General features: G+C 40.5%; 1 protein-coding gene across 1 annotated transcript; it reads left to right on the top strand.

Annotated features, from left to right (window-relative positions):
• The first annotated feature begins 15772 nt into the window (after positions 1-15772).
• On the top strand, positions 15773-26390 carry KCNMB1 (potassium calcium-activated channel subfamily M regulatory beta subunit 1). Its single transcript, XM_083871440.1, has 4 exons — positions 15773-16061; positions 21718-21883; positions 23370-23565; positions 25065-26390. Exons 2-4 carry the CDS (start codon positions 21747-21749, stop codon positions 25332-25334), a joined length of 603 nt encoding a protein of 200 aa, XP_083727566.1. The 5' UTR covers positions 15773-16061; positions 21718-21746; the 3' UTR covers positions 25335-26390.
• Positions 26391-26734: the final 344 nt, after the last annotated feature.

Raw genomic sequence — 26734 nt, 5'->3', positions numbered from 1 at the left:
AAGCGCTGCCCCCACAGGCGCGGGGGGAGTGCCCCGATCGGCAGGGAGGGGCATGTCCCTCCTTGCCTTCACAGCCGGAGCCGTGGCTGTGGCTCCGATGCCGGACGGCATCGCTGCCGCGCGGCGCGGGGCTGGCCCGCCCTTTCTGACCGGCGGCGCCGGCCGCTGCGGGGGGGTTTTCTCCCGCTCCGGGGCCATGCGGGGTGGCCCTGGGCTGGCCCCTTCACTCCTTGGGGCCGCCCCGTCCTGCGGGGGCTGGGCAGGCTGCATTGCCTGCCCCGGGCCGGCCCCGCCGCTTTTCGGGGCCGCCTCGCCCTGCACGGGCTGGGCAGGGCCCCACCCCCGCTCTGGCGGGGCACTTGGCTTGTCGCCAAATTGCACGGACCTGTGTGTGCCCTGCAAGTCCCCGCCGCGGGGGGGAACGGCCGCCCTGCCCGGCGCCCCGGGATGGCGCGATCCCGCGCCGCCCCGCCGCACGGAACATTCCACCGATGCCCCACAGTGCGGACAATCCACGAAAAACACCCCGCCCCCTCGATCCAAGAGTGCTCCCGGCGCTTCCAAGGCCGGGAAAACATGGGGGGGGAGGGAAGTGGGGGAGGCGATTTTTCGCCTCTGTCGCCGCTTTCTCAGCACGGGGCTGGGAGGGGGGGCCAATCCCGAGGGGCTTTCACAAGCCCCGAGTTTTTCCACACTCCAGCGCCGATGAGGCGTGGGTGCGAAAGGGTTCTGCTCTGCAGAAGACCCTGTGCCTGCCTCAGCAGCTGTGCTGAGAGCAGGCAGGCTTCCCGCCATGCTGCTGCGTTTCCGAGGAAGGAGGGTCGGCTGTCCCGCCCGCCTCCGCGGAGCTGGGACAGGAGAAATGATTCCACCGTCTTCCCTGGCACCCAGCCTGATGGGGCTGGAGCTGTCCTCAGAGCTGGAAGGCTGTACTTTAGGCAGCACTTTCTCCAGCCTGCTCCAGGTGGCTATCAATTTCAAAAGTTTCACATTGCGATTTGCAAAGAAAACCTGGAGCAGATAGTCGCCCAAAGACTTCCACTCTGCTGTAGAAAAAACTTCTTCAAGGCTGCAAAAAACCCCATGAGTTCTAGCATAATAGAACAATTTCTGGAGAGCATCTCCAGGAAAGGAGACTTCCTGTCTCCGCAGGACCTCAAGGCAAAGGTCCACCATGAGGGTTTCCTCATCTGAGGATGGTTTAGAGATCATTATCTCTTACCACGATACCTCAGGCAGAGCAGCTCAGTCTCTCACTGGGCAGACAGGTCCACCGACGTGCAGTTCTCTCGCAGTTGGAGGTCACCAGCATGACCTGTTCTCCCATGTCAGGAGTCCATTCAGGCACGGACAGTGTCCAGATGTGCCGTTCAGACACAAAGGGTCAGCAGATGTGACCCAGCTGCAGTCCAGACACGGAGGGGTCACCAATGCACTGGAGACCCTCTTCTCACATGTGCGGGGTCAGCAGATGTGACTCAGCTGCAGTCCAGACAGGGAGGGGTCACCACTTGTTACCTCTGCCCTTTAGAGGGGCAACACGTTGTGACGTGGGAGTGGACCTTCACAGAGGACAGCAGGCAGCAGCTTGGTGAAATATGTAAAGCTCTTTATTATCTGACTTCAAAGGCTTATATACATTTTGTACAGAGGGCCAAGATTGGCCCAAGGAGGTTACAACCTCCTGACTCCATTGGTCAATATGACCATCAGTCAAGTTCTCTCTCAGAGAACAAGAATGCAAAACATAGAGATAAATTCTAAGAACACTTATTGTTTACATGAAGCAGCGTGAGAAGCTGCTGCAAAGACTCAAACACTTTGAAACCAAGAAATTCAGGGACGACAGCCAGTGCACTGGGGCAGCCATGGCCTGGACAGTATAGCCCAGCTCCACTGGAGTGTGCTCTTGCTTTGCAATAGGAACATCAGTGTTTGGCTACAGGAGTGTGGAGCCACTGGCAGGGCCTGCTATCGGCAACAAAAAGGCAGCTATGCTGATGCTGACACCTCAAGAGTGAGAAATAGTTAGCAACTCATGAAGATAGTTACAGAGAATAAGAATGGGGTTGTCAATAGGGTCTTGACTTCTTAGTGAAACAGACCTCATAGCTTGACCCTGTACAAAGGACAAGCTGAATTTTTATTACATAGTCTGGGGTCTTCCTGTTGTGACATCATCTTCTGCTATGTCTCTTGTCATCTAATGGTCTCTTGCCACAAGTATTCCTGTGCCATTTGTAATGAAAGGGATTGGTACCAGTTCATAGCCTCTTGAGTCCAGCATGGAAGATTGAGACCACCATCTCAAGAAACCCACTGACTCAATAAAAGGGAAAGATTGAACATGTGAACTAATTAGATCAGAAGCAACAGAATCATTAACCCAAAGAAGTAGAGTACTAATTAATAAGAGAATTAGGTAACTTGTGGCCAGTGAATTGGGGTTTGTTTGCTAAGATCTGTATGTGGTGTAAAGTTTTCAGAATTGTTGTGCTTGATTTATGGAAAGGTTTATCTTGCACTCTCTGCACATAGTAAACATCTCCCTTCTGAACTAGGCCCTATGTCTCTGTTTAGAGAGCCCTTAAATCAGCAACAATGACACCTGTGCTGCTCACCTCAAAACAAACTTCCCCATGGCCTCATCCTGGGCAGATTCCCTTGCTCTGGACTCTGGAGCCTTGAGGCTGACAGAGCTGGTGAATGCTGGGACATCACCACCAGTGCAGACCTTGCCTGTTGCTTGCATACTCAACAGTTCCACACAGAATTACAGAATATGGTGAGTTGGAAGACGCCCACAAAGATCATTGAGTTCAACTTCTGGCCCTGCATTGAACCAGCCCCAAGAGTCACATGCTGTGCCTGAGAGTATTGTCCTGAGAGTATTTCGGAATTCTGGGGCTGTGACCACTGCCCTGAGAAGCCTGTTCCAGTGCCCAATAACTTAATGGGTGAAAAGTCCTTTCCTATATCCAGCCCAAACCTCCCCTGATACAGCTCCAGACCCTTCCCTCAGGTCCTGTCACTGGTCACCACAGAGGATCAGTTCCTGCCCCTCCACTTCCCCTTGCAAGGAAGTTGTAATTGTGATGAGTCTCCCCTCAATCTCCTCCAGGTGAACAGACCAAGTGCCTTCAACTGCTCCTCAAAGGGCTTCCCCTCAAGGCCCTTCCCCATCCTTGTTGCCCTCCTTTGGACACTCTCTAATTGCTTAATATCTTTTTTATATTGTGGTTACCAAACCTGCACACAATACTTGAGGTAAGGCTGACCCAGTGCAGAGCAGAATGGGACAATCTCCTCCCTGGCCTGGCTGGCGATGCTGGGCCTGGTGCTCCCCTGGACATGGATGTCCCTCCTGGGTCCCAGGGCACTGCTGACTCATGTTTAACTTCCCACTGACCAGGACCCTTTCCACAGCACTGCTTTCCAGCATCTCATTCCCCAGTCAGTCCGTAGATCCAGGGTTGCCGCATCCCATGTGCAGAATCTGGCGTTTGCCCTTGTTGAACTTGATACAGTTGGTGATGACTCAGTCCTCTGATTTGTCAAGGTCTCTCTGCAGGGCCTAACTGGCACTGATGGAGTCAACAGCTCCTCCCAGTTTTGTATCATCTGTGAGCTTGCTCAGTATCCCTTTCCAGTCCTGCATCCAAGCCACTTTATGAAGATACTGAAGAGCATAAGGCTGAGGATGCAGCCCTGCGGAAGCCAATAATTGACAGGTCTGATGTCACCCCAGTCACTATCACCCTTTGCAGCCAATCCATGATCCAACTGCTCATCTCATCCCGTGATGTGTTCATCCAGCTAAATGCTGGACATTTTCTCCAGAAGGAAACTGTAAGAGACAGTTTCAAAAGCTTTACTGAAATCGAAAAAGATTACATCCCTTGATCAAACAGGTGGGCTACTTTATCATAAAAAGATATCAGGTTTGACAAGCAGGACTTTTCTCTCAAGAAGCTGTGCTGGCCGTGACCAATAACCAATTATCTTTCAGGTGTTTTTGAACACTTCCCAGAATAATCTTCTCTGTAACTTTACCCAGCACTGTAGTGAGATGGATAGGCCTGTCATTTCCAGGGTCCTTCTTCTTGCCCTACTTAAAAACAGAGATGACGTTCACCAGGTTCCAGTCAGCTCGGATGTGTCCAGGTTCCCAAGACTAATTAAAAATCATTGAGAGATGTTTTGCAATGACATCTGTCAGCTCTTTGAGGAGAATAGGTTAATTAAAATAACAGGCAAAGCCAGCAACAGAAGTCTATCATTTGATAGAGAGCTGTGAAAGGTCTTCATTTTGCGTCCTTCCAGAGAAGGGAAAAAAGAAAAACAAATAAAAATCAATGCTATTACAAACATTCAGTGTTTTAATAACTCTGCCTTCCAAGCCTCCTGTTGGAGGATCAGTAGTCCCGATTCAATGAAGTCAGCCCTGGTTTATACCACGGGGATACCCTGGTTAGAATACCCCAAGGTAAGGGAAATAAATTCACTCTTTGCTTTCTAGCTCTAAGTTTGTGGTTGTCCTGAGTGCCTGCCTGTGTCAACGCACATAGCTCTGCATAGCAGCAGGGAGCTTAAGGAAGCAGCTTTTAGTTAGGAATAAATCCTATCACCAACACACTTTGTTCTTTCACCTATTCATCTTATGAACTCATCACACTCCTGGAAAGCATCAGAATGAAAAGGGACCACGGTGATTAACTGGAAAACTATCTGTGATTGAGAGCATCTTCTTAATAGATTTTCAAATAAAAAGACATTTGTGTTCAAACTTCATGCTGCCAAGTAAGGAGACTAAATGAAGCCAGGACAGAGATAGCAAAGTCTCAGATTTCCACCAGCAAATGACTACATAAAAATAGACATTTAAAAAGACCTTTTACAGTAGGGTAGAAAGATTTGCTGGTTTTTTTAACTAGATTTCCTCTTGTTCAGGACAATCCCTTTCACTTGTTCAGGACAAGCCCTGATATCAGTTCAGGCTGGGGCATGAATAGACAGACAGCAGCCCTGCTGAGGAGGACTTAAGGGGGCCAGTGGATGACAAGCTGGACATGAGCTGGCAATGTGTGCCAGCACCTGGAAACCAACAGCATCCTGCCACCACCACTGTCGGGTCCTTGCTGACGTGGTCCAATCTAAAGGCATTTCTGCTTCGCAGGAGGACAGGACAAAAAGGGAGCTCCAGTCCTTCCAGGAAAGGACAAACACATCCCCCCTCTTCTGTAGGCAGTGATAAAAATCACAGCCTATGTGTAAGGGAAGACACATTCAGTCTTTATTTAAAAAGTTCAAATAAAGCTGACAAGACTTCAGCTTCTTCCTTAAAATTATGCAGTAACATGCCACATGGCCACAAAACAAATTGTCTACCATCAGGTTTTACTAAACTGTATATAGTGCATACATAATGAAAACAAAACCTACTGCCCTAGCCCAGAGGAGGGAACAATTTGTTTCCAAAATTAAGTTTGCTAGCTAATAATGACTGGCATCAACTGCTGCTGCTGCTGCTGCTGTCAAAATGATAGCACTTTCTTATTTTTATGCTTCTATTCCCTGCAACAAACTAGATGCATTGCTGTGCACTAATGCTGCCTTAATAAAACATTTAAAAAGGCATTAAGTACAGCACCATGCCAAAAGCTACTGCAACTACAAGCAGAAGTGTCTAAATGACCTGTTTAAGAGCCTGGAGCACAGTAAGGAAAATGTGTTTCTTGCTTACATCACCATATATTCCTCACTGAACACTTGGGTTGATGAGGTTAGTAGAAGGTCCCCAATATGTAGGGACACACACAAAATATGAATTTTCATGCCAGGACAAATGGCATGAGGCTGCTCTAGGCCCAAGTGCTGCTATGGGTCATGCATACCTCCCATGATCCCTATATGCAGCAGAAAAATACAGGCCTTTCAACTGCTGTGCTCTACTCTCAGAGCAGATGATGAAGCAGCTCTTCCATACTGCTACTGTAAACTATAATTTGGGTCTGTGCACTCTGATCTACATACAACTGAAAGAGCAGAGATATGCAGAGATAGAGGGGTAATTCTGTAATCTTCTAGGATAGAAGATCAGTTCCTATGCTGCGAACATTGACAAAGGACATGTTACTTTAGGAAAAAGCGGATGTATCAGTTAAGCCACATGCAAAGCTACCTTTTCAATGCCCTGCATCCTCTGAGCAAGGGTAGTCCAGGTTGGTCACTGTAGCCAAACCAGAGCAATTAGTTGCTGCATTATTAGGCCACAGCAGATGAACATTTCTACTGATAGGCATCCTTTCCACACTCCCATGTCTATGTAACAGTCACTGAAGAATGAGTTTTTGTATTCCTCAGGATGCTAATGCTTTTGAGAAGAACCCACATACCCCAAGAGACCACTGATGTTAAAACACTGTTTAATACTGATGAACGATTTAAAAAAAAACACCACTACTCAACCTGCCCCTGACATCCCTGTGACAGCCCTTAGTGATGAGTCAGGCTTAACCACACAGGAGATTATCCAGCATTCAGTGATTTATTCAGTCTCAGTGTGAACCTATTCTGACTCAGCCAGACCAACTTAAGAATTGGGAATGGCTCATCCACAGTTCTCAAGTCATATACTGCTCTGAAACATGAAAGGGAAGGCCTGTGCCACCACTGTTTCACACAACTAATTGCATGACTGTGCTGGATAATTCCTGCTGCCATCTGACCAGTGACTGAGGCCACTAAAATCTGCCTGGTCTTAGACTGACAGTCTAGCATCCTCCTAAAAGAGCACAGTGTTGCATTCACTTGTCAAGGCCTTCCTGAGGTATGTGGAAAGAGAACTGTACCGTTTAGCACACAAAGAGGTCACAGTGTGCTGATAATAACAGCCCAGGGGTTACTAATCAGGAGCTTCACTGACTCCCTAAGCACAAAGCATTAAACTCTTTCAGCCTCTGAAAATATTTTTTTTTTCCTATCTTTAGTCCAATGAGAAAGTACAGCTTCTTGCAAAGCAAGCTGTTATTAAAACAAACTTTTGAAAAGTTGTTTTAGCTATGTGCAGATCAGGCAGTGAGAAACTGGAATATGGGAAGTGCCTTCTCAGCTATAATCTTGACCCACTGCAGTTGTGATTTTCTCTAAGCCCAGAGTAGATATATGAACATCAAATGCAAGTAACAGCAGAGTAAAGCCAAACAGAATATAGAAAGAGCAATTTTAAAATTTTATTTATTAGTTCTAGTCCTCTTCATAGATTAATCACCCTATAGATTAGCTTAAATAAGTAAATAAAATTAATGGTATCTGACAAAATAAAGCCATTCTTACTTCCAAAAGTGCAGCCAGAGTCTCCTTTTTATTCTAGTGTGTGCCCTGTTGCCAGTGACTGCCAGTGCAGGATTCCCACTGATAGTTTATGGAATAACACTTATTATTAATATAAAACTGTGATAGGTTAAGGTTTGAAGATTGTCAGTGAGAGCATCTGACTGCAAAAATATGCTTGAAGGAATATACAGACAAGCTCTAATTCCAGATAAAATGTTCAGCAAGCATAAAGTACGATTCTTACCCAACAGGCATCTCTATAGGGAAGAAAACAGCTTCAGTCCCTTGACTGAATCCAGCAGTTACAATGGAGTCTTCCTTAACTTTTCCCCTATCCTCATCTGATTTTTATAGTACTTCTTTGTGTTTAGGTGGAGCTTCAATGACTCGAGTCAGACAGACACACTTTTGTGACAGATGGGTGTAAAAATCTCTTTCTTTTACAGATACAGTCAAAGGGAACACGGAGGACATGCCCAGTGAGGGGTGATTGTACCTCGAGGGCAGGGAACTTTGGGATGGAGGGTGGGTGCATTAATATTATTATTGGGCTTTAATGAAACAAGTTCATCTAAGGAGAGAGATTTCACCACAGTTGCTGGCTCAGCAGTAGGATTTCTTCCCTTATCTTCCCTGGTATTAGGTTTATCAGCCGCAAAGTACCATCGAGTTCCCTTCCCTGCAAAGATTCCCACAGAGCCTGTGTCTCTGCTCTGCCCCACCCTATAATCCATCCCCCTCAGAACATGTATATGGGTGGGGAATCATCCAGGAATAGGTTTCAAGTCATGCCAACTATATTCAATTTAGGGAGCAGCAAATATGATTTACCCTATAATTTCTGTACTAAATTATAAGATGCTAATATAACTCTTCAGTTTTCTCTAATTGTATTCCTAGTTTCATGTCCACAGGGTCCCCAGTCATTTTCACACATTCAGCTATGTCACACCCAAGAATTTTTTTTTTCCCTGTAAACTACTAGCTTCTCCACAAAATATAACTTCTGTTTTCTAAAACCACATTTAAGTCAAATTCAGTACAAAATTCTAGCTGGAGCACCCCACTGAGTATTAGAAGCAACCTGAAGAGACATATTCAGAAGCTGGAGGTACTTCACCCTAATTCAGCTCTATTTTGCATCAATACCTGCATTCACAGCAAGAAATTATTGAGTGCCTGTCCCTGTTCTGAAAAGGACTGACTTCTTCATACAAAAGCACATTCAGTAACCAAGAACATACAGAGAATACAGACTCCCATTTGCCTATTTAACAAACTTTGCCTCTTGGCTTTTCGAAAAAGTATGAGAGGAGGGTTCAGGCACTCAGAAGTATCTCTTGTGGCACCTGGATCTTTCCATTCCCTAAAATGTATACTATCAAATCCCTGAAATATTTGGCAGCCTCCCTTTCCAAATAGTTCACTTTATTGCTATCATTTGCTCTTTTCAAGTCCACAGTAAAAGCCTCTATGATGAAACAAAGGGAGATTTCCTTTCCAGCATTATATTTGGCAGATAAAATACAAAAATTATATGTTTACTCCAGTCAAAAAATTATTCCCCATTTGACAACTCTAGGTACAGCTGTGAAACTGAAAAAGCCTATTCATAGCAGTAATCATGGCATCTCCAAAATCACTGTGGAGTTGGGACCAAAAACAGAAGCACATCCTGGAATTATTACAGTGAGGAACAGTCACAGATATAATCTTGTTTGCCTAAATCCTGTTTCTCCAAACAAGCTCAGTAATTTTGGTAACCCACAACCTTGATGCAATATCTTTTTTTCTAATTCAAGGTGATTCATATGTTTCTGAGAAACAGTAAATAAGACACAGGGACATTAGGAATTTGGCTTAAGCACCCTTCAGAAATCTTTTGAACAGACACTTCAGTTAGAAAAGATACCAGAAAAAGAAGGAAAAACTTAACTTTGCCTTTTTTCTTCATTCCATCCACTCCTTATACTGACACTTCCTTTGTATTATTTCCTTGAGTCATTAGTTTTACAAACCACACTTACTCTTGAGGTGCAAACTATAAACTTCAAAATTGAATACCCACTCACTTTAGGAACGTTTTAGTTTAGAAGCCAAAAGTCCAAAATCTGTTCTTGCTTTGCTCTCTGTAAAGGTGCAGATTCTATGTGTTACATGGCTGCCCGCACGGACAAAGCCACAGGGCACGTCGGTGGTAGGGATTCCACACAGAAGTGTCTTCGGGATTTTCCACTCTTTCCAAGAGCACACAAAATTCTACATGCATTTTTAAGACATGAATGATACCCTTGACTGATCTATGTACAGATTATATCAGCACAGCAAGTAAACTATGTCTGACTTGCTTAACTTTTCCTTAGCTGGCAGTCCTTGCTATATGCAGACACCCCATGCCAGACAGCACACTGAAACCCACACTTAATCCCAGTTCCCTTAGTCCTTGAGAAGCACAAAGAGAAAACTAAACACAGCTACTTTTCAGTTTTTAAAGAACAGGACTGCTCATCTGGGGACTTCTTCTGCCCCCATTGCCAAGCTGCCTTCATGCTCAGAAAGAGTCCTTTTATACTAATCACTGTAAGAAACAGAAGGAAGAACAAAGCAGCTGCCAATAATCTTACTCCTGCACTGTTAAGGCTTTCCAAGGACCTGTATGCAGATGAATGTGTTACTTGGTGCCAGAGAAAATGACACAGCAAATAACATTTCTCATTGCCATTATTACTGTTTTATTCAGATATATCCTCCAATTTTGAAGATCAGATCAAAAACAACCACCAGGACAAATTCAAATTCCCCTAGAAGTTCCACATCCTGCCCTGTGACTTTGAGTGCTGGGTCCACAGCTTATACTTAACAAGAATGGATAAACAAATATATTAGTCTAGGTGCAAACAAACAAACAAACAAACACAAGCTCTCTTAGTCCTATGCAATGAATACACTTTCTAATAGAGTGGCTAAACCTAATTTGATCCCAAATTAGATAAAACTTTGGATCAAGAGAAAAAAAATTCTAAATTAAGGCAAACCAGTGTTTTGTTTTACAAACAGTAGAGAACTGTTTTGTGCACAGGGTAGTATCTGCCACTGCTCGCAAAACAGCAGCCAATAGAATTGGTTGTGGGATATGCATCCTTGCTTCTGCCCCTTTCCCATTCTGTAAGGAATGACAAGGAAATGAGACAAAGTGCAACAAATGACTTGCAGCTGGGAAAGGTGTGGGAACTACAGTGTTCCTCAGTAAAACTTGCCACTGCAAAATTGCCTGAACTGCAGACACACAGCATCACTTGACAGCTGTGTTCCTTCCAGTCTCGCTCATACAGGCCTCCCCCAGCTACTGCGCTTTGACTGTTAGAAGATGGGAACCACCAGTACCATATTTGGATCACAGTCTATTTTTGTCTTATAGGCTTTAACTAAACTTTAAAGAAAGCAATAGTGATGAAAAGCTGAAAGCCTTGTGTGACCTGAAAGAACTGAGCAAAGCTAACTGATCCCTCACTGTCTCTGCTCTCAGTTAACTAAAGTATTACCACAAAAGGAATCCTGGAACAGAATTTCCTCAGGAAACAGGTTATAAGAATCAGTATTAAGACATGATTATTTTCAGCTCCTACTTCCCCTGATTTTCAAGGCAGCAGGATCCAACCTGCCAGACTTCACAAGTTTTGCTAGTCTGAATAAGGACCAAATGTAACATTTGGAAAAGCATAAAACACAAAGAAAGTGCTAGGGTTTGCAGAACTATTTCTATATGGCATCTGCCTCTCTTTGCAAAATGTTTGACATGAAGTCTGCAGCTGAATAATATTTCAGTTTATTGCTATATGCGAAGCCTCACATGGAGTTATTTTAAAAGAAAACAACAATTAATTAGCCCTAATGAGGGTACAATTTGCTTTCAGCAGATTTATTTTATTGAAAACAGCAGAATCAATTGAGCTGAACAGCAAAACAAGCTGAAATTAAGAGCTGAATGTCCACTGGCCCTAGAGTAACATATGTAGCTGACAACTGATGACAAATTAATCTACATTTCCCATACTAAATTTTGATCATAATGTAGAGCATGGAAGAGGTAGGGTATGTATTCTACCAGACTTGAACTTCTCAACTGAAAACTGATAGGGAAAAAATGCTCAGAGCTACTTTTATTTCTTGACAACTCCTTATTAAGAGCCAAAACACATCTAGGAACTGCAGCAGCAGCTCTGGGAGGGAATCACAAGACTTATCTTTCTGACAATCTGAGAAGTCAAAGGCATTGAAAGGGTGAACTCAGTGCTATGTGTTGAGAGGATTTGCATCAATGGACCACTGTTATAGACACAAATGTTAATTCCTGAACTGTTGAACACTACTGTCATGGGAGAAAATAAAACCCTCTAGCACTATATTTGAAATGATAGTGAATCAGGCATTACTTAGTTTTCTGGCCAGAATATTCCAAGGAAAATATTTCAAACGCTCATTTTTTTGCAGGATTTTCCCCTAAACTATACAGTCAAAACCCATAGAGAGGCACTGTTTTAAAGTCCATTGGTCCATGTAACAGTGAGATAGCACAAGTGACAGTGGCAGATAAAAGGAATAAGATGGAAGAGGACATGGTCTTGGAGCAATGCCTCCCTTGTACTTCTGACTACAAACTGGGAAGAGCACCGGGCAGAAACTTTCCAAAGCCTGTCAAATGATCACCACTCCCTTGCTAGGCAAAGGCAGTTATCCCCTTGTGCCCATCTAATAAAGTGAGGATAAACAATAATATTCTGTAATACTTCTAAACCACAGTTCTAGGTTCACTTTGTGTTGTGAATTTGTTTGGATTTATGGGTTTTGTAGGTTGCATTTCTTTTGTGGTGGTGGTTAGATTTAAAAAAAAAAAAAAAAAAAGGGCTCTTCTACCTGTAATAACATTATTCAGAACTGATTATACATACAAGATCAGACTGAGGAAGCACATATGCACTTACTGACTGAAAACCATGCCCCTTTCTCTGAAAGCCGTATGTACCCACAGACAGTTGGATGGAGCTAACAGTTAAGAATCCCCTCTAACTTCAGTTTCAATACACAGTAGTTAGAGAGTTCTCAGTAACTTCAAAGAGGAATGACAGCAATTATGCTTTACTGCAGGTATGACATGTCTAGAGGAGACTCATCACAGAACAGCTACCTTCCACTCAGTCATCAGAACTTCACAGCCATGACACTGTGAAGTTGGAACCTAAACAAACCATTCAAAACTCATGGTAAAATATCTGTGTAAAACCATTCTGAGGACACTCTCAACCCTCATGAAATTGGTGAGTTTATGGCAAATCTAGCAAACAGTTTGTTAATGTAGCTACTTTAAAGGAATCAGCCACTTTTAAAGTTTGCCTGTGCTTGATGTAGGCATGCCAACATTTAGCAGCTTGTCCTCCTGACTCATATAATTTTCAATATGTGACTGTTCCTTGTTCAAAAGCCACAGCTTCTTTTTACGAAGGCCATTAAATATGACAATGTACTATACTACGAATATTTTCAGTTAGGAAGGGGGACCTCATTACTTTGCAGGGCTTTCTGAAGATCCAAACAACTGTGCTCATTTCACAGCTTAGTGACTCTTTAAAAGCATTAGAGGCCTGGAAATAAAATTACAGTTCTTATTAAATTGGCTTTATCTCATAGCCAGTGAATTTTTCTTATGCCCTAATGTGAAAACAAACCTTATGGGATCATCAGCTTAAAAAAACTGTATAAGGACTTCTGAGCAACTGAAAGATACAGCTTCTTTATTTTTTTTCCCTTTCCCCCCTTCTAACACTTGAACTGCTCTTTGACTTAGAGTCAAAAAGGAGTTCAGAGTTTGCAGATTCACATAACTTCTGTTTGATAAAGAAATTATTTATATAATCTGACTCAGATTTCCTGCAAGAACTCCCTGTTATACAGGACAGCCTAATGTGGAATGGGTCACCTGCAAACACTGAATAAGTTTAATTCATGTGACATCATAAGAACAAACTGTTCAGTAGGATGTGGGGTGAAACCTGATTCCCTTGAAGTTTCAGCATCCCAGCAAAGACAGATGGATTCTTGCTGTGGTGTGTTTTGGGGTTTTACCAGTTTCTGTGTGCATCTGTTCTTTGTTTTACAATGCTTTGTCCCATACCTCCATGTTAAACCCTTCTTGGTTTCCCCCGAGTGATTGCCAGGTGTCAATCACAATAATGGATCCTGTCCATCACTTTACAGGCTCTCCCTGATGTCTAGAAGATTCTAGTGAGGATGTCGAGTGTTTGGCAGGGTCCCTGTTCTCCCCTCCCCTGGATTTATTGATTTGTTCTATTGACTGTCATTTATGTTCTGACCCACTCCCCTCACCCATTGGATTGGTTCCATGCTGTCCCCTTCCCCTTTCTCCAACCCAATACTTAAGGTGCTGTGCAGAGAGAAAAACCTACTTTTGTGAGCTCTCTCTCTGGGTGCATACAAGTCCACATAATCTTAATAAACCCCAGCTGAATTTCTCACAAGAGTCCTCCCTTATTCTTCACCATTGCTCACGCTTCTGCCAAAGGCAAGAACCCACAGGTCCAGGGACATATCACAGCATACAGAACCTTTCACTGCTGCTCCAGTGCCAGGGCTGGCCAGGCAACGTGGACAGTGGTCTCAAGAGACATCGGACCACCACAGATTCTTTGGGAGAGTTTTAAGCACTCTCTGAATGAGCACATCCCTGCAAAGGCCAGCCATGCAGAGCAGAAGGGACTGGAACAAAGCACTCTGCAATACAGATGGGGGCCAAAGGACAAAAGCGAGTAGCCACTGCAGAGTAGTACAGCAAGAAAACAACAGAAGCACTTGTTCCCTGCCATTGCTGAAGTGTTTACAGTCTCCTTATATTCACAAAGCAAAAACTACAATCCTTGTATGCTTACTTTTACACAATGTCTTTTTAAGAGCCACATACCTTCTCTCATGTTATTTTTTTTTCCATTATCACTCTACAGGGAAAATAAATCCCCAGAAATATATCTTAGTTCCCTTTAATCTGTCAGATAGCTACTTGCAGTTCTGGAGGCTGGTAATTTTAAGTGCAGGTACTTCACTAATTTACAGATATGGCAAGATTTTCCAAATTGAATCATTGCTCCTTTTTGAAAGAATTACGAGAAATTATTGCTCAAATGAAATCTTCTTTGGTCATTGGGATTAAGGCGTACAGGGAGAGGAGACAAAAGACAAACCTTCAATTTGAACATGAATGAAATTCATTCAGCACATCTTACCTTGTATTCTACTTTGAATCCTGAATAACAGAACCCAAAAATCACTTACAATTAATTCCTCATTAAAAGCCTGACTATTCCTTGAGCCAGGAGAGACTGCCTCTTTGAAATATCCAGTCTTGATCACTAAGCATCAAAAATGATAAAAAACTCCACTCAACCAGATCCTGTTTTATCCGGAAATAACTTTTGTTCATAAGGCTCTTTTTTCCAAACTTCAAATGTCATTCTTAAAATTTCTCTACACCACTTCAAGTATTATAAAATTACTATGATCACAAATCTTGTCAATCAAGATGATAGTAGCAGACTTCCTCTTACTTAGCTGTAAATGTCTACCAGAAAGTTATCTAAATCCAAGTTATCTTTATATGCTCTCTTCTGCATCTATAATAATACAAAAAGGTCCTACTGAAGAAGATTCATCAGTTATCCTTAGACAGCATAAACATTCTGAGCTTGTCAACTTCAAATCTTTTACCAAAAGCAAGTTTAGAAGAACAGCTGAAACTGAAAAAGCTAATTATGAGATACCTAAAGCAGGGAGGGAGGGGAAAATATCTTACCTACCCTTGTTTACAGTTCTCTCCAAATGACTCTACTGGATTAACTCATTTAAGTTCCTTTAGACTCCCAATAACAGTTTCCCTCTTTCAAAAAAAAAAAAAAAAAAAAAAAAAAAAAAAAAACCCCACAAAACAAACAAACAAAGCAAAAACAAAAAAACAAACAAAAAAAAAAAACTAAAACCCAACAGGAAAAAGAAAAAGTTAGCTCTTTTCTGAAGCTCTCTGCTAGGAGTTATCTGTTTATATGTCCCAGAAATAGGCTTAGCTTTTTGGCTAGAGGAACATGCTAGACACTAACACCCCTATGGCATGATGGATATTCTTATCTATAAGGCTCTGATGTACAGAGTCAGAATTTTATCACCTTTTGCATCCAAACTCACTCAAAACTGTGGCCAAAAAGCAGTCCCACACAGCTGGCAATGGCTCAGGTTATTAAGAATCAATACTACTAATCATCAATACCGTTCAACTCCTTAAATCTCACCCAAAACATCTGTCAGATTTCTAAAATAAAAGAGTTTTACAAATAGAGTGGGTCCATAGTTTAACACTAATCCACCAGAATGTAAAGGGGCTCTAAGGTATGAGAAAACTTCTCAGTCTTAGTATTGTGGATTCCTGGTTTCCAGCAATTAATTTCCAAAGGGACAGTGCTCTTTCATACCTTACCATTTATGGTTACAAAATACTTTGTAATAGAGGAACTGAGTTAGGAGATCAGCCACAGCAAAGCAAACCCAGAGAAGTACAGGAAAAGAAAAAAAAAGTAAAAATCCCTTTCAGCTCTGAGCTCCACTACTATCCCAAGTCTGTCATGTAACAGACTTTTTTCATCAGAGAAAGCAGAGTTTCATCAAAAACTGTGAGTATATTTCTAAACAACTGTTCTTCCTTTGGAGCACATGATAGCTTTGTGTTTTTAAAAGTACAGTGTTTTGGGAAGGAAAAGGCTTTCTATATCTTCAGCACTTATGGAGGACAGTATGGATAACTTTTCTGTAGCATGCAGACTGAGATCTCTCTTTTGTAACCGAATGCAATCTTATCATTCCTCACAACTGTTAGCAAAAGTAACAATAATATTTTCACTAATTAAGAACCTGCAGCTCATATAAGACCATAATTCTTATTCATTTTAATGGTAAATGCTTGGGTTTGGGTGTTCAGCATTACTCTAGAGGCTGTGCTTACCTACACCTAAGTTAGGAATCAGGCACATGAACTCTTGAAGGCTTCCCAAAAATCTGCTCTTGAACTGTTTTCTTCTGTGCAGCCTTCTACAGCATAAAATCAAAGGAAAAAGTACTCCAGAAAGATTTCAGAACAAGCTGAGCAAGTAACTTCTTTTTTTCCCCATTTTTTCTTTTTTTAAGAAGCACCATGTTTAAAAGCTAATAGAATTAGTCTTAAACAACTGCATATGTTTTTAGACAATTGAAAAAGATGACTGACTTCTTTAATTCACTCTACTGGCATATCTGGTAAACCGTTCAGTAATAAAGCAAAATTATACAGCATATTTCATAAAATAAACAGTTGTATCATGTTACACAGTCAAAATATTGCTGTTTCCAGTTTCCAAGACAACTACATGAGAAAGTTTTCTGTGCACTTTTCCATCAAGGCTCAGCATCACCTCATTCTGTAACATACAGTATTTGTGGTCCCAGACACGCAGAAAACTTAAGTAATGAAAAAAACTGATGTTCCCCAGCTGCAGCACTCCCCCAGTACCAGCAAGAAATGCCTGTAACTGCTAGAGGATGAAACAGAGGGTGGAGAAAGGGAAAGAAAGTGCTAACACAAATGCAGTTTTGACTACAGCCTGTTGTAGTGGTGGGGCAGAAGATGAGAAAATGATGAGCATAGGATTGTAGCAGAAAGAAAGAATCTAAGCAGTTTTGAAGTACCCATGGAAACACAGATAAGTGAGTGTGAATGATCCAACTAATTCTACCTAGAAACAGTCCTAAGTATGTCCTAAGTAAGTCCTAAATATGAGCTCTGTTCCAGTAACATAACTAGTACAGAGCTCATATTTATAAATCTAAAAGTTTTGCCTCCTGATTCTCACAAAAAGCATTTGGCCAATAAACTGTCACCAAGTACTGTGTTCCTCTTACAAATTCAGCAAAGTTGGCAATATTTATTTTGTCTATACAAGGAGTTTTGAGAATAAAACAAGGTGGCTTAAGTTGGCATTTGACAGGAGAAAACAAATGGCTGTTATGCATGTAGAAGTAGTAGAGGCCAAAGAGTACAGGCCTGTTTAAAAAGTCCTCATCATTTTAGAGATGTGGATGACTTGCATCACTGTTCTTGGTATGATGCTGTATTAGAACATAATGTTCATCTGAAAGCAATACATAAATGTTCACTGGAGGTTCACCATATAGTGGGATAAATCAAGTGAAAGAAAAAACAAACCAAAAAACCTCAACAAATATTAACCTTACTGTTAATATTTATTCCCAACTTAAATTAAAGAGAGGGATTTAGCAGCCTTTCTTCTGCAAGTGAGGTAAAATCATCAGTGCTACTCATACCTTACCCAAATTAAGAGCAGTCTGGAATAGCATGAGAGAGAAGTCCCATCTGAACTCACAGAGATCACACTACTGGAAACTCCCCAAAGATGGGAGAGTAGGAGGAGGTAGAGACTTCCCACCAAGAATCAAATATCTCTCTAATTAAAACAGGGAACTATTTGAAACCTGAGTGGATGGCATCCCTAAGATTATCACTAGCAGCTATGAATGCAATTATTATACATCAAAATTGCACAGCTAATGTATTGTATAATTTAACTGGATTGAAGAAGATTAGGCAGAAGGAACATTATCAAAACGTTTGCATTTTATATATTCCGAATAAGTATGGAACCACCACGGAAAATCTGCAGTACAAAAATACATTTAGATTTTCTCTTGAAAGCTGGACTAAGCCTTGCTTTTTACACTTCAACATCTTTCTATTCAATTTCAGTCAGACTTCCTGGGCCAGTCAAGTCTTCTGTGGTGTTTAATTTTAAAAGATTTAACAGTTTTGTCAGAGGAAACACTCTATCAGCTATTTCAACATTCCTTCTAATATACATAGATGGAGCAAGGAGACAGAAGATTCTTTTAATCTGAAAAAAGTATCCTTTAAAACAATGAAGAAATTCCAAATAAATATGGTTTTCTATATGTATGCAACCTTGCTTTGTCTTGAGAGCCAGAAAATTAAGGATTTTCAGCAGTACTACATAGTACTGTTTATGTATGAAAGAAAAAAATAAAAGCACATGGGTTTCTTCCACAGTCCTGTGTTTCCTCAAATTGTGCACATACATGTAATAGTGTTACAGATTTTTCTAGTCTTCTACATTTGAAAGCAGAAAAAAAAATGCACCAGAAAATGTATATTTCAGTTTTAGGGAAAACATTTAGAGCTAATTTGCTACAGCAACACAACAATGATGTAAACACCCTTGTTTTACATTGCCTGAGCACATAGCTGGTTATTTTTTATGTCTATAGAAGAATTCAGGGTGATATTTTTAGATCAACCTTTCTTGTTAACATTCAGTCCATTATTTACATGTCTTTATTCCCTTTGAGGTTGAGGAGTTATCTGAACTGAGAGAGCAAAGGCAAACAGCATCACTTAGCAGCCCTTGCAGAGAGCCAGGCTCAGGATGTCTTTCTGGTGTCAGGATGGGGAACAACACTGCATTTAATCTCTGGGCCATTTGAGAAAAAATTCCAATTTACACATATAGGTTCCTTTTGTGTCTTAAAAAATGGCCTGCTAGTTTTAGATTATTAGGAGGATGAGTTTAGTGGTATATCCGTTGCATGTGGGGCTAGCATTCAAGCAGACTTTTGGGACAATTAGATTTCTTATTAATTCTTCGATTAATAGTCCCACAGTTCTTGTTTTCTATGTAACGAGGGGGTTGATTAACCCACCGTTTCTCAATGTAAATGGGATAGCTTCATAAATATTATGGTTCATAAAAATTCAATATGTTAATACCTCTAGGACACTTGAAGTTTTCTACAAGTCACAGTGGCAGTACCAGTCTTTCATTTTTTTCAGTTTCTCACAGAAAATTAAAGATCAATCATTGCTACTGTATGTAAGAATTTCTTGCTAAAAATACAGGTTTTCACTCATCTATCATTATTTCTCCACCATGCTATAAGAACCTGCTACTCCAGTACCATTTCGTCTCAGGGTCTGTGCTCCAGGGCTGATAATGTTCCTTTATTCCACTTTCCCCTCTGAACAAGCTGCACAATAGGTAAAGGAGAGCCAGCTTAATAACAATTGGTATTAAGTTACTTTGTTGTACAGTGTTCCAATATTCTAAGTGCTTTGGAATTCTTTAGGGTTTTTAAGTGTTATTTCCCACTTTCCAAGCAAAAAGAAATGATGGAAGGTTCCAAGGAATAGTCACCGAAACTTAGTGTGCATGTGCTGCACATGCCTCTCCACAGTTACATGTGAGTATGCAAGGTGCAGCACAAGTGCGCTGGGAACATTTGATACCACATATTCTACCTATAGCCCCACTAACCAAGCAAAACACAGTACAGCCTTACTTAAGGGCACTAGCTCACATTCTGTATTAAACTCAAATGGCAGTAAAAAGGGAAGGTTCATCTTTGGCAATTTTCAAATTGACATGCTTCTTACAATACCACTGAATTATACAGTGATCATCAGAAAAACAATTCCTCTCAAAATGCTGTATGCAATATTCACAGTGGATGTGGATGTTTTATTTAAAGTGGACTTAATTATGAAAGTGGACAAAGTTCAGTATTCTAAAAATAACTCATTTCGTTTCTAGGGACACCTAAAAACAGCCTTCCACTTTGATGATATCACGTACTACCAACTTCAAAATATATACTTAAAATCTGCAGCTAACCACAAGTTCTGCTAAATTATCAAAGCTGTTTTACTGTCCACAGATATCTAGATTTTTATTGCAAAGAGAACTAACATTCAGATGTTATAGCAGTATAAAAAGAACAGTATATTAATTTTCAAATACCTTTTTCCTTTGATCATTGAACAGTTAAAGTGAGGCACTTTTACCAGTGAAAACCAGAAGCAGCAGGAAGGGAAAGAATATTCAGAATATATTTCCATTTGTTTCTTTAAGAGCTGATGATCATAGCTTTGAGGGCTATCTCATCTTTCACCAAATTCAGCATGGTCCCCTAATTGCAGTCACACCATAGCTCTGCCAGCCTGTAGCAGCTGGAGATCATCTGCTCACAGATAACCTGAAAAGCCTATTTGCCAACTTTGGTTTGGGCTTGTCTTACACTGTATATAAATTTAAGTCTGAACACAGATGGATTTAGGCAGGAGCCATGCCATTCTGAAGGCCAGCCAGTAAGGATAAACACTAAAAAGTTGCACACACCTGAAACTAAAATCCTGAAAATGCACTGCCTAAAGCTCTGCAACGCTGCCTTGTGCAGAACAGAAAGGAAAACTGATTTGACATGAATGTAACATTTTCTTTTTTCTCCTTCTGCTCTGCTTTCCTCTCTTATCCCCAAAAAAGCCCATACAAATCTTGCCAGTCTTGTCATTTCCATAAAAACAGCTTTTGCCATGTTTTCATGAAAAAACAAAACCCCACAAACCTGTAATCACAGCTGTCAATGGAGCAGATACTGGTGATGAGTTGAACTTGCAGTGAAAGTTCTGTACTATTTCTATAGAAACCTATACATCACTCATAATGATTTATTGGCATGTGGACTCACAGCAATAATTTTCAGATTCTCTTCAACAAAACATCATTTATGGTGGATCATTTAAAATGCTCTTTGTCAAGGGAGTGGAGGGGCTAATGCCAGTCATTTCTGAGCTCAGGTTCAGACAGATCTGCCCAAGAGTTAGTTCCCCAGAGTCATACCAACACTCCTCGAACAGCAGGAGTGTTAGACCAGTTACACCAACACTCCACTCCTTGGAGCACCTCTGAATGGACAAAGCCAAGCAAACCTGAAGAAGTCAGAAATCTCAAATGCTAAATTTTTAATTATTTCAGATCTTTTGAAATAAGACAACCCCATTTCAAACTACTCCAGAAGAAAAAGCATAATGTAAAAAGGTTTCTACTCTGGTAAGGTTTTCCCTTCTTACAGCCTTTACTAATATACAGAAAACAACTCCAACTTCAGAGAAGCAGCAACATAAAAAATACTGAATTAAGACTGAGGACAATTGGATTGGTAATAGAATTCTCCCCAGAAGTTATCCTAACTAACCTCCTGGCTTACACACAGACGGGGGCACTTCTTAAGGTACTACATGATAAATTAAAAAAATGAAAGACAAGTCTAATGATAAGAAAAAACACAGCAAATTTAGTTGGGGGTTTTCAGTTCTAGTTTTTGCAAAAATGGGCTGTTCCTTCATCAATTATATTTCAGAAACTTGTTACATAACTACAATAATTGTAATGTTTTCCCTTTCTTTTCTCTATTTCATTTTACACCAAAAAGACGTTGTTCACGTTTCACAACTCTAAATCATGCTGGGAAAGAAGTTGGTGACTGCACAAAAGAGAGGGGAAACAAGAGCCCTCTGCCTGGGACTGGGAATGGTTGCATGCTCCATGATGATGTACTTTTTTATTGGGATCACCATTGTGCCATTTTACACTAACAGGTAATAAGAGCTATTTGTTTATGAAAAAAAGCTATTCTTTTTCCTGTTAGTATTATATACAATAATTAAAACAGTGATAAAATACATGTAAGTACATTGTACGATAAACAAAGTGCTTTCAAAGAGCTCATAAGGATTTATGACAGAAGAGAAAAAAGTGTGCCAAGAATTCATCAGGCACAAGTGAGCACAAAAAATAGGAAATTATTTTCCTCAGAGCTAAACAAAATAGACTAAATTAAGACATTTACTGTAGAATCAAAAAGCCAGTGCTTATCAAGGCTTGGCAATGAAAAGCCAAGTCTTGCATTTAAAAAAAAAAAAAAAAAAAACAAAAAAAAAAACAGTTCAAAAAAGCTCTTTCATGGACAGGAGAGTGTTGTGTTTCATAAAGCTTGTGCAACACAACTCATGGTAAAATTGTTCACTCAAGAATCTGTATCTTACTTCCAAATTAACCATCATAAAAAACTAGCACCTTCAACAACCCAGTTTGCCACACCAAATATTACAGAACATAATGAATGCTGAAGGGCTTGCTAATGCCCACCCTTTTTATTTAACTTTGCAAGTTCTACCTACACACACAAAATCGATTTGCAAAATTTCAGAGTAAAAAAATAAAGAGTGCAGCTCACTTGGTCATATATTCAGGATTATGACAGAGAAAGCGAGGACATCCACCTCACCATTCTTGCTAGGACATCTTTAATCTCAAAACTATTAGAAAACCATTCCCTTTATAACAGCGTAATTCATATATGTATTTTCCTTCCTCCAGGTTACATTACAAAAGATTCATACATGTATCAAGAGTCATTTCATAAGAACTGGAGTGAGACTGTTTCTTGACTTTCTCTGCCACAAGAGTGTACTACTGTGAGCAAAATTTAATGTGTTATCAATAATAGAAAAGTAACTCTTGAGAAGAAAAGATAAACAACAGCAAAAATTAACTTTTTTCCAGGCAAAATCCTGATATTTATTTATGCAAGAGGCCCATGAAATAAAGAAAAAGAGAAGTGGGGAAAAACATGTGTATTGATCTGAGTTCTGAGGTTTATTGAATGAAATCAGTCAAAATATTTCTGAGACATGAATACTGCATTCCAGGTATTTACTACCAAACTTTAAAATCCATAACAATTTTTCTTTCTTGAATAACATAAAGCCAGTTACAGATGGGGAGGTCAGAATCTAAATGAAAACCAAGAATGCATAAAAAACAACAACATTAAAAAAATAAACAAACAAACAAACACCAAAAACCCACAGAACCAACACACATACTTTCCCAAACTTACTTGTTATGGCAGCCCTTCTCCAGGTGCAGCCACAGAGTCACGGTGGACACAGTTCATCACAGCAGGATGGAGCAGCTATGAACTCCAGCCAAGCCACCACACACAGATGTATTCTCACATGCAACTTGCAACAGATACTTCTGATGAGCTTCAAAGGAATATTTTTTGTTTTGTTTTTGTAGTGTTTGGACAACAGAAACTGTGTGCAAGGTACTCAAAGCCAACATCAAGGACAAAGTTTTCTGCCCAAACAGCAAAGGCTCAGAGGATGAGGAAATCTTTCCTTATCCCTGTCTACAGGTGTGGGTTAATCTGACAGCCTCAGGACAGGAGGTTATGCTCTACCAGACTGAAGATACTCTGGAAAAAAATCCTAAGGTACTTGCAACACAGATTGCGTACTCATTCTCTGCTACTATTTTGTGACAGTTTTGGCTAGGACTACAACACTATCTAACACCTTTGAGGAGAGGGGCTGGTAATTTTTAAACCAAGCAGCACAGTAACAGCAGGAGTTACTCATGTTTTGCATGTTAACATCTGGGCTTAGACCAAGACAATTTCAAAACATTCCAGAAATTACACAGTTTTGGATTTTATTTCATTAAATATTAAGTTAACAATTTTTAAGAGGGAATTACACCAACACAAATATACAACATTTATGACCATTTTAAAATATGTACATCTCCCAGTTGATGACCCATTGTAACAAATAGTTTATAAGCTGTCGTGCTCAGCACGAGAGACATCAAGTTTAAAATCATCCAAAGTAAGAGCACAAATCCCAATTTTACTTGGTTTTAGGTGTATATTTTGAAGCAGGGAATAAAGGCGAAAATGACAACATGATACACATTTTAGACAGAAAGAAGAAACAAATAGTGAAAATTCAGATCTGGATGCCCAAAACTGAAGTACTTTCGGAATCCAGAACAAACAAACTCAGATTACAAGTGCAAAGCATTTATATAGATTATAGCTTCCCACAGTGCAAACCTAATAGCATAGAACACTTCAGCTGAAGAGAATTTTTCTGACTAATGCCTATTCTTTATAATGACTGTCTCATGGAAAGCTATATGCAATGAAGGAGCAAACAGATATTACCAACCACAGATGGAAACAAGAGTCTTGTTCACTGCGAGGGGAGGCAACTTTTTGACGCCATACCAACTTGCATTAATGCAAGTAAAATTTTCAGGTCAGGAACCATCCCTTCCTTTGCTTCGGCCAGGTTTCAGTTTATTACATTCAAGCATTATTTTATACACAAAATAATACTGCAGAAAAAAAAGTTTATGAACAACAGCAATAAAAAAATTACTGCTTCAAAGCATATTTCCACTGAAAACAAAATAACTGCATTATTACTACAGGTCAAAATAGTTCTGTTTTACAAGGACAGGTAGGAAGCCTCCAACAGCCACACTTGTTGTATTTTTCACTATATACAACCAGAGGTGTCCCATGAAACAACTTCATTCTCATGCACACTGACAAGTCAGTGTGAATTTCTGCACAATGAACACTCTCCTGCTGTGGCAGTGCCTAGAAGCTCTGTTAGGAACTGGAGCATGGCATTGTAATAATGAAGTGACAGTGTCAAAGCCTGCAGGAATTTTTTGAGCATGTGTGTTATTGGTTTCCAACAACATATCTCCAATCTGTAAATCTGTAGACTGAGGTCATAGACATGCTGTTGGAAACAGGGAAGCATGTCAAATGGACATAATGAAACCAAGACATTCTCCAGGGATGCCAAACAACATAAGATTTTGTCAGTACTAGCATGATTTTTTCACTCACTCTGACCTAACTAAAAACTTATTATTGGAGTATTTGTTATAATTAATCACCTTGATTTCTTATTTCAGTGCTCATATGTCCCAGACAAGTTGGAGAACTCTAAAGAAGTTAAAGCACGAATAGAAACAATTGCAAGCAATTTCAAAAAATACCAGACTTTCCCATGTTACTATGACCCTGGAGGAACACAGACCAGCGTCATTTTAAGCAGACTTTATCCCTCAAAAGGCCTCCTCTTTGCTTTCCTCTGGCCTACACTCATGTTTACTGGTGGTTGTCTGATTATTGTTCTGGTAAAAATTAGTCAGTATGTTTCTGTTCTTTCTGCTTGGCAGTAAAAAATACATATCTAGCATAGATTGTTGCAATTGTTGGAAGCTACTAAGATAATTTGTTCTGCCTGTCTTATTGTCATTTTGTGACTCTTAATACCAGGTGTTAATTCAAGGGCAGGCATTCCAAAAAATTGAATAGCAACCACTACAGATGGCAATCCATTACACAAGGACAAAATACTGCTGATTCCCAGGAATACCTGAAAATACCTCATAAACACACAGACTTAGTTATCCTGTATTGTTTCCTTGGGCTTTAGGAGGTACAGTTGCTTTACAAAGCTACAATTCACATTTACTACTAAACTCTTCTTCCACCTTTTAGATAGGGTGTTAATTTTCTGTCTGGTTGAGATCAGTTGGTGCCAGATCCATATACATCATCACTGGCAGATACAGCCTTTATATCCTTATACATCAACACAGTATGTACTCATGGCATACTCATCTGCTGAGAAAAGCAACTTTGTTATGGTGCAAAAAAGGTATATTTTTTTATTGTGGATCTCTCTGCTTTTGAGAAAGGTAAGGGAGAAACCCCCTCAAAACAAAAATACACATACACAAATTTAACAAGATTTGCACTCTAATCATCTGACACCAATTGTATACGAAGAAATACATGCGTAAAGTACAGGGTATGGTAAAGAAGCCTATACTAAAAATATGTTTTTCTATTTAACTCAAATCTTAGCCTTGTCTTATTTGAGACAAGTGTGCTACTCAAGGAAGGCTATCTGGCTGCCATTTACATAGATTATAAAACTGATACAAAAAGGAAGTTATGATATAAAGAATTTAGTGTCCTGATTCTGGCCAAGATAGGGGTAATTTCTGCAGTCGCCAGGAGGGGGCATGGCCAGGACCCAGAGGTTATTCTGTAGCACCTCAGCTCATTTTCTCGGGAAGGGCTGCTGCCGACTAGGGTAGCGTTGCAGAGAGAATGGTCAGGTATTGTGGGGGATGGGAACGGGTGCAAACTGTTTCCTGTACATTCTTTTATTAATATTGTTTCTGTTACTGCTCGTTGTATTTTCATTGCTGTTTCCAGTAAATTGTTCTTTTCTCAACCTGTGATCTTTACTTTTTGTGCCTCCAGTTCTCCTCTCCACATCATCAACGTAGGGAAGAGGAGAGGAGAGCGAACAAGCAACTCGTGGTTTGGAGTGTTTCTGTAGGGACACTTAACTGAGGAACACCATTCTTAAACCACAACAAGTAAAATAGATCTGTGATGTCTTAATAAATACAGCAAGTCAAAGTAACCACAAAAGTTTGCATGCCTAGTACCAAGATACTTGACGAAAGAGACATGTTTGTTTCCAGAGCCAAGTCTTCCAGGAATGTTCTGATGCCTGTAGAGAGATTTTCTCTGTTCTCTGAAAATAACTGTTTCTCTCAGG

The sequence above is a fragment of the Zosterops lateralis genome (assembly GCF_965231275.1).
Source record: "Zosterops lateralis genome assembly, chromosome: 14".
In the NCBI taxonomy this organism is placed as follows: domain Eukaryota; kingdom Metazoa; phylum Chordata; class Aves; order Passeriformes; family Zosteropidae; genus Zosterops; species Zosterops lateralis.
Note: the sequence above shows the minus strand (reverse complement) of the source record. Positions and strands in the feature narration are given on the sequence as shown.

Coding starts and splice junctions, on each gene's coding strand:
- KCNMB1 (XM_083871440.1), top strand. CDS start 21,747: ATGCTGGGAAAGAAGTTGGTGACTGCACAAAAGAGAGGGGAAACAAGA. Junction 21,884..23,369: donor GTGCCATTTTACACTAACAG/GTAATAAGAGCT, acceptor TTGTTTTTGTAG/TGTTTGGACAACAGAAACTG. Junction 23,566..25,064: donor CTCTGGAAAAAAATCCTAAG/GTACTTGCAACA, acceptor TTCTTATTTCAG/TGCTCATATGTCCCAGACAA.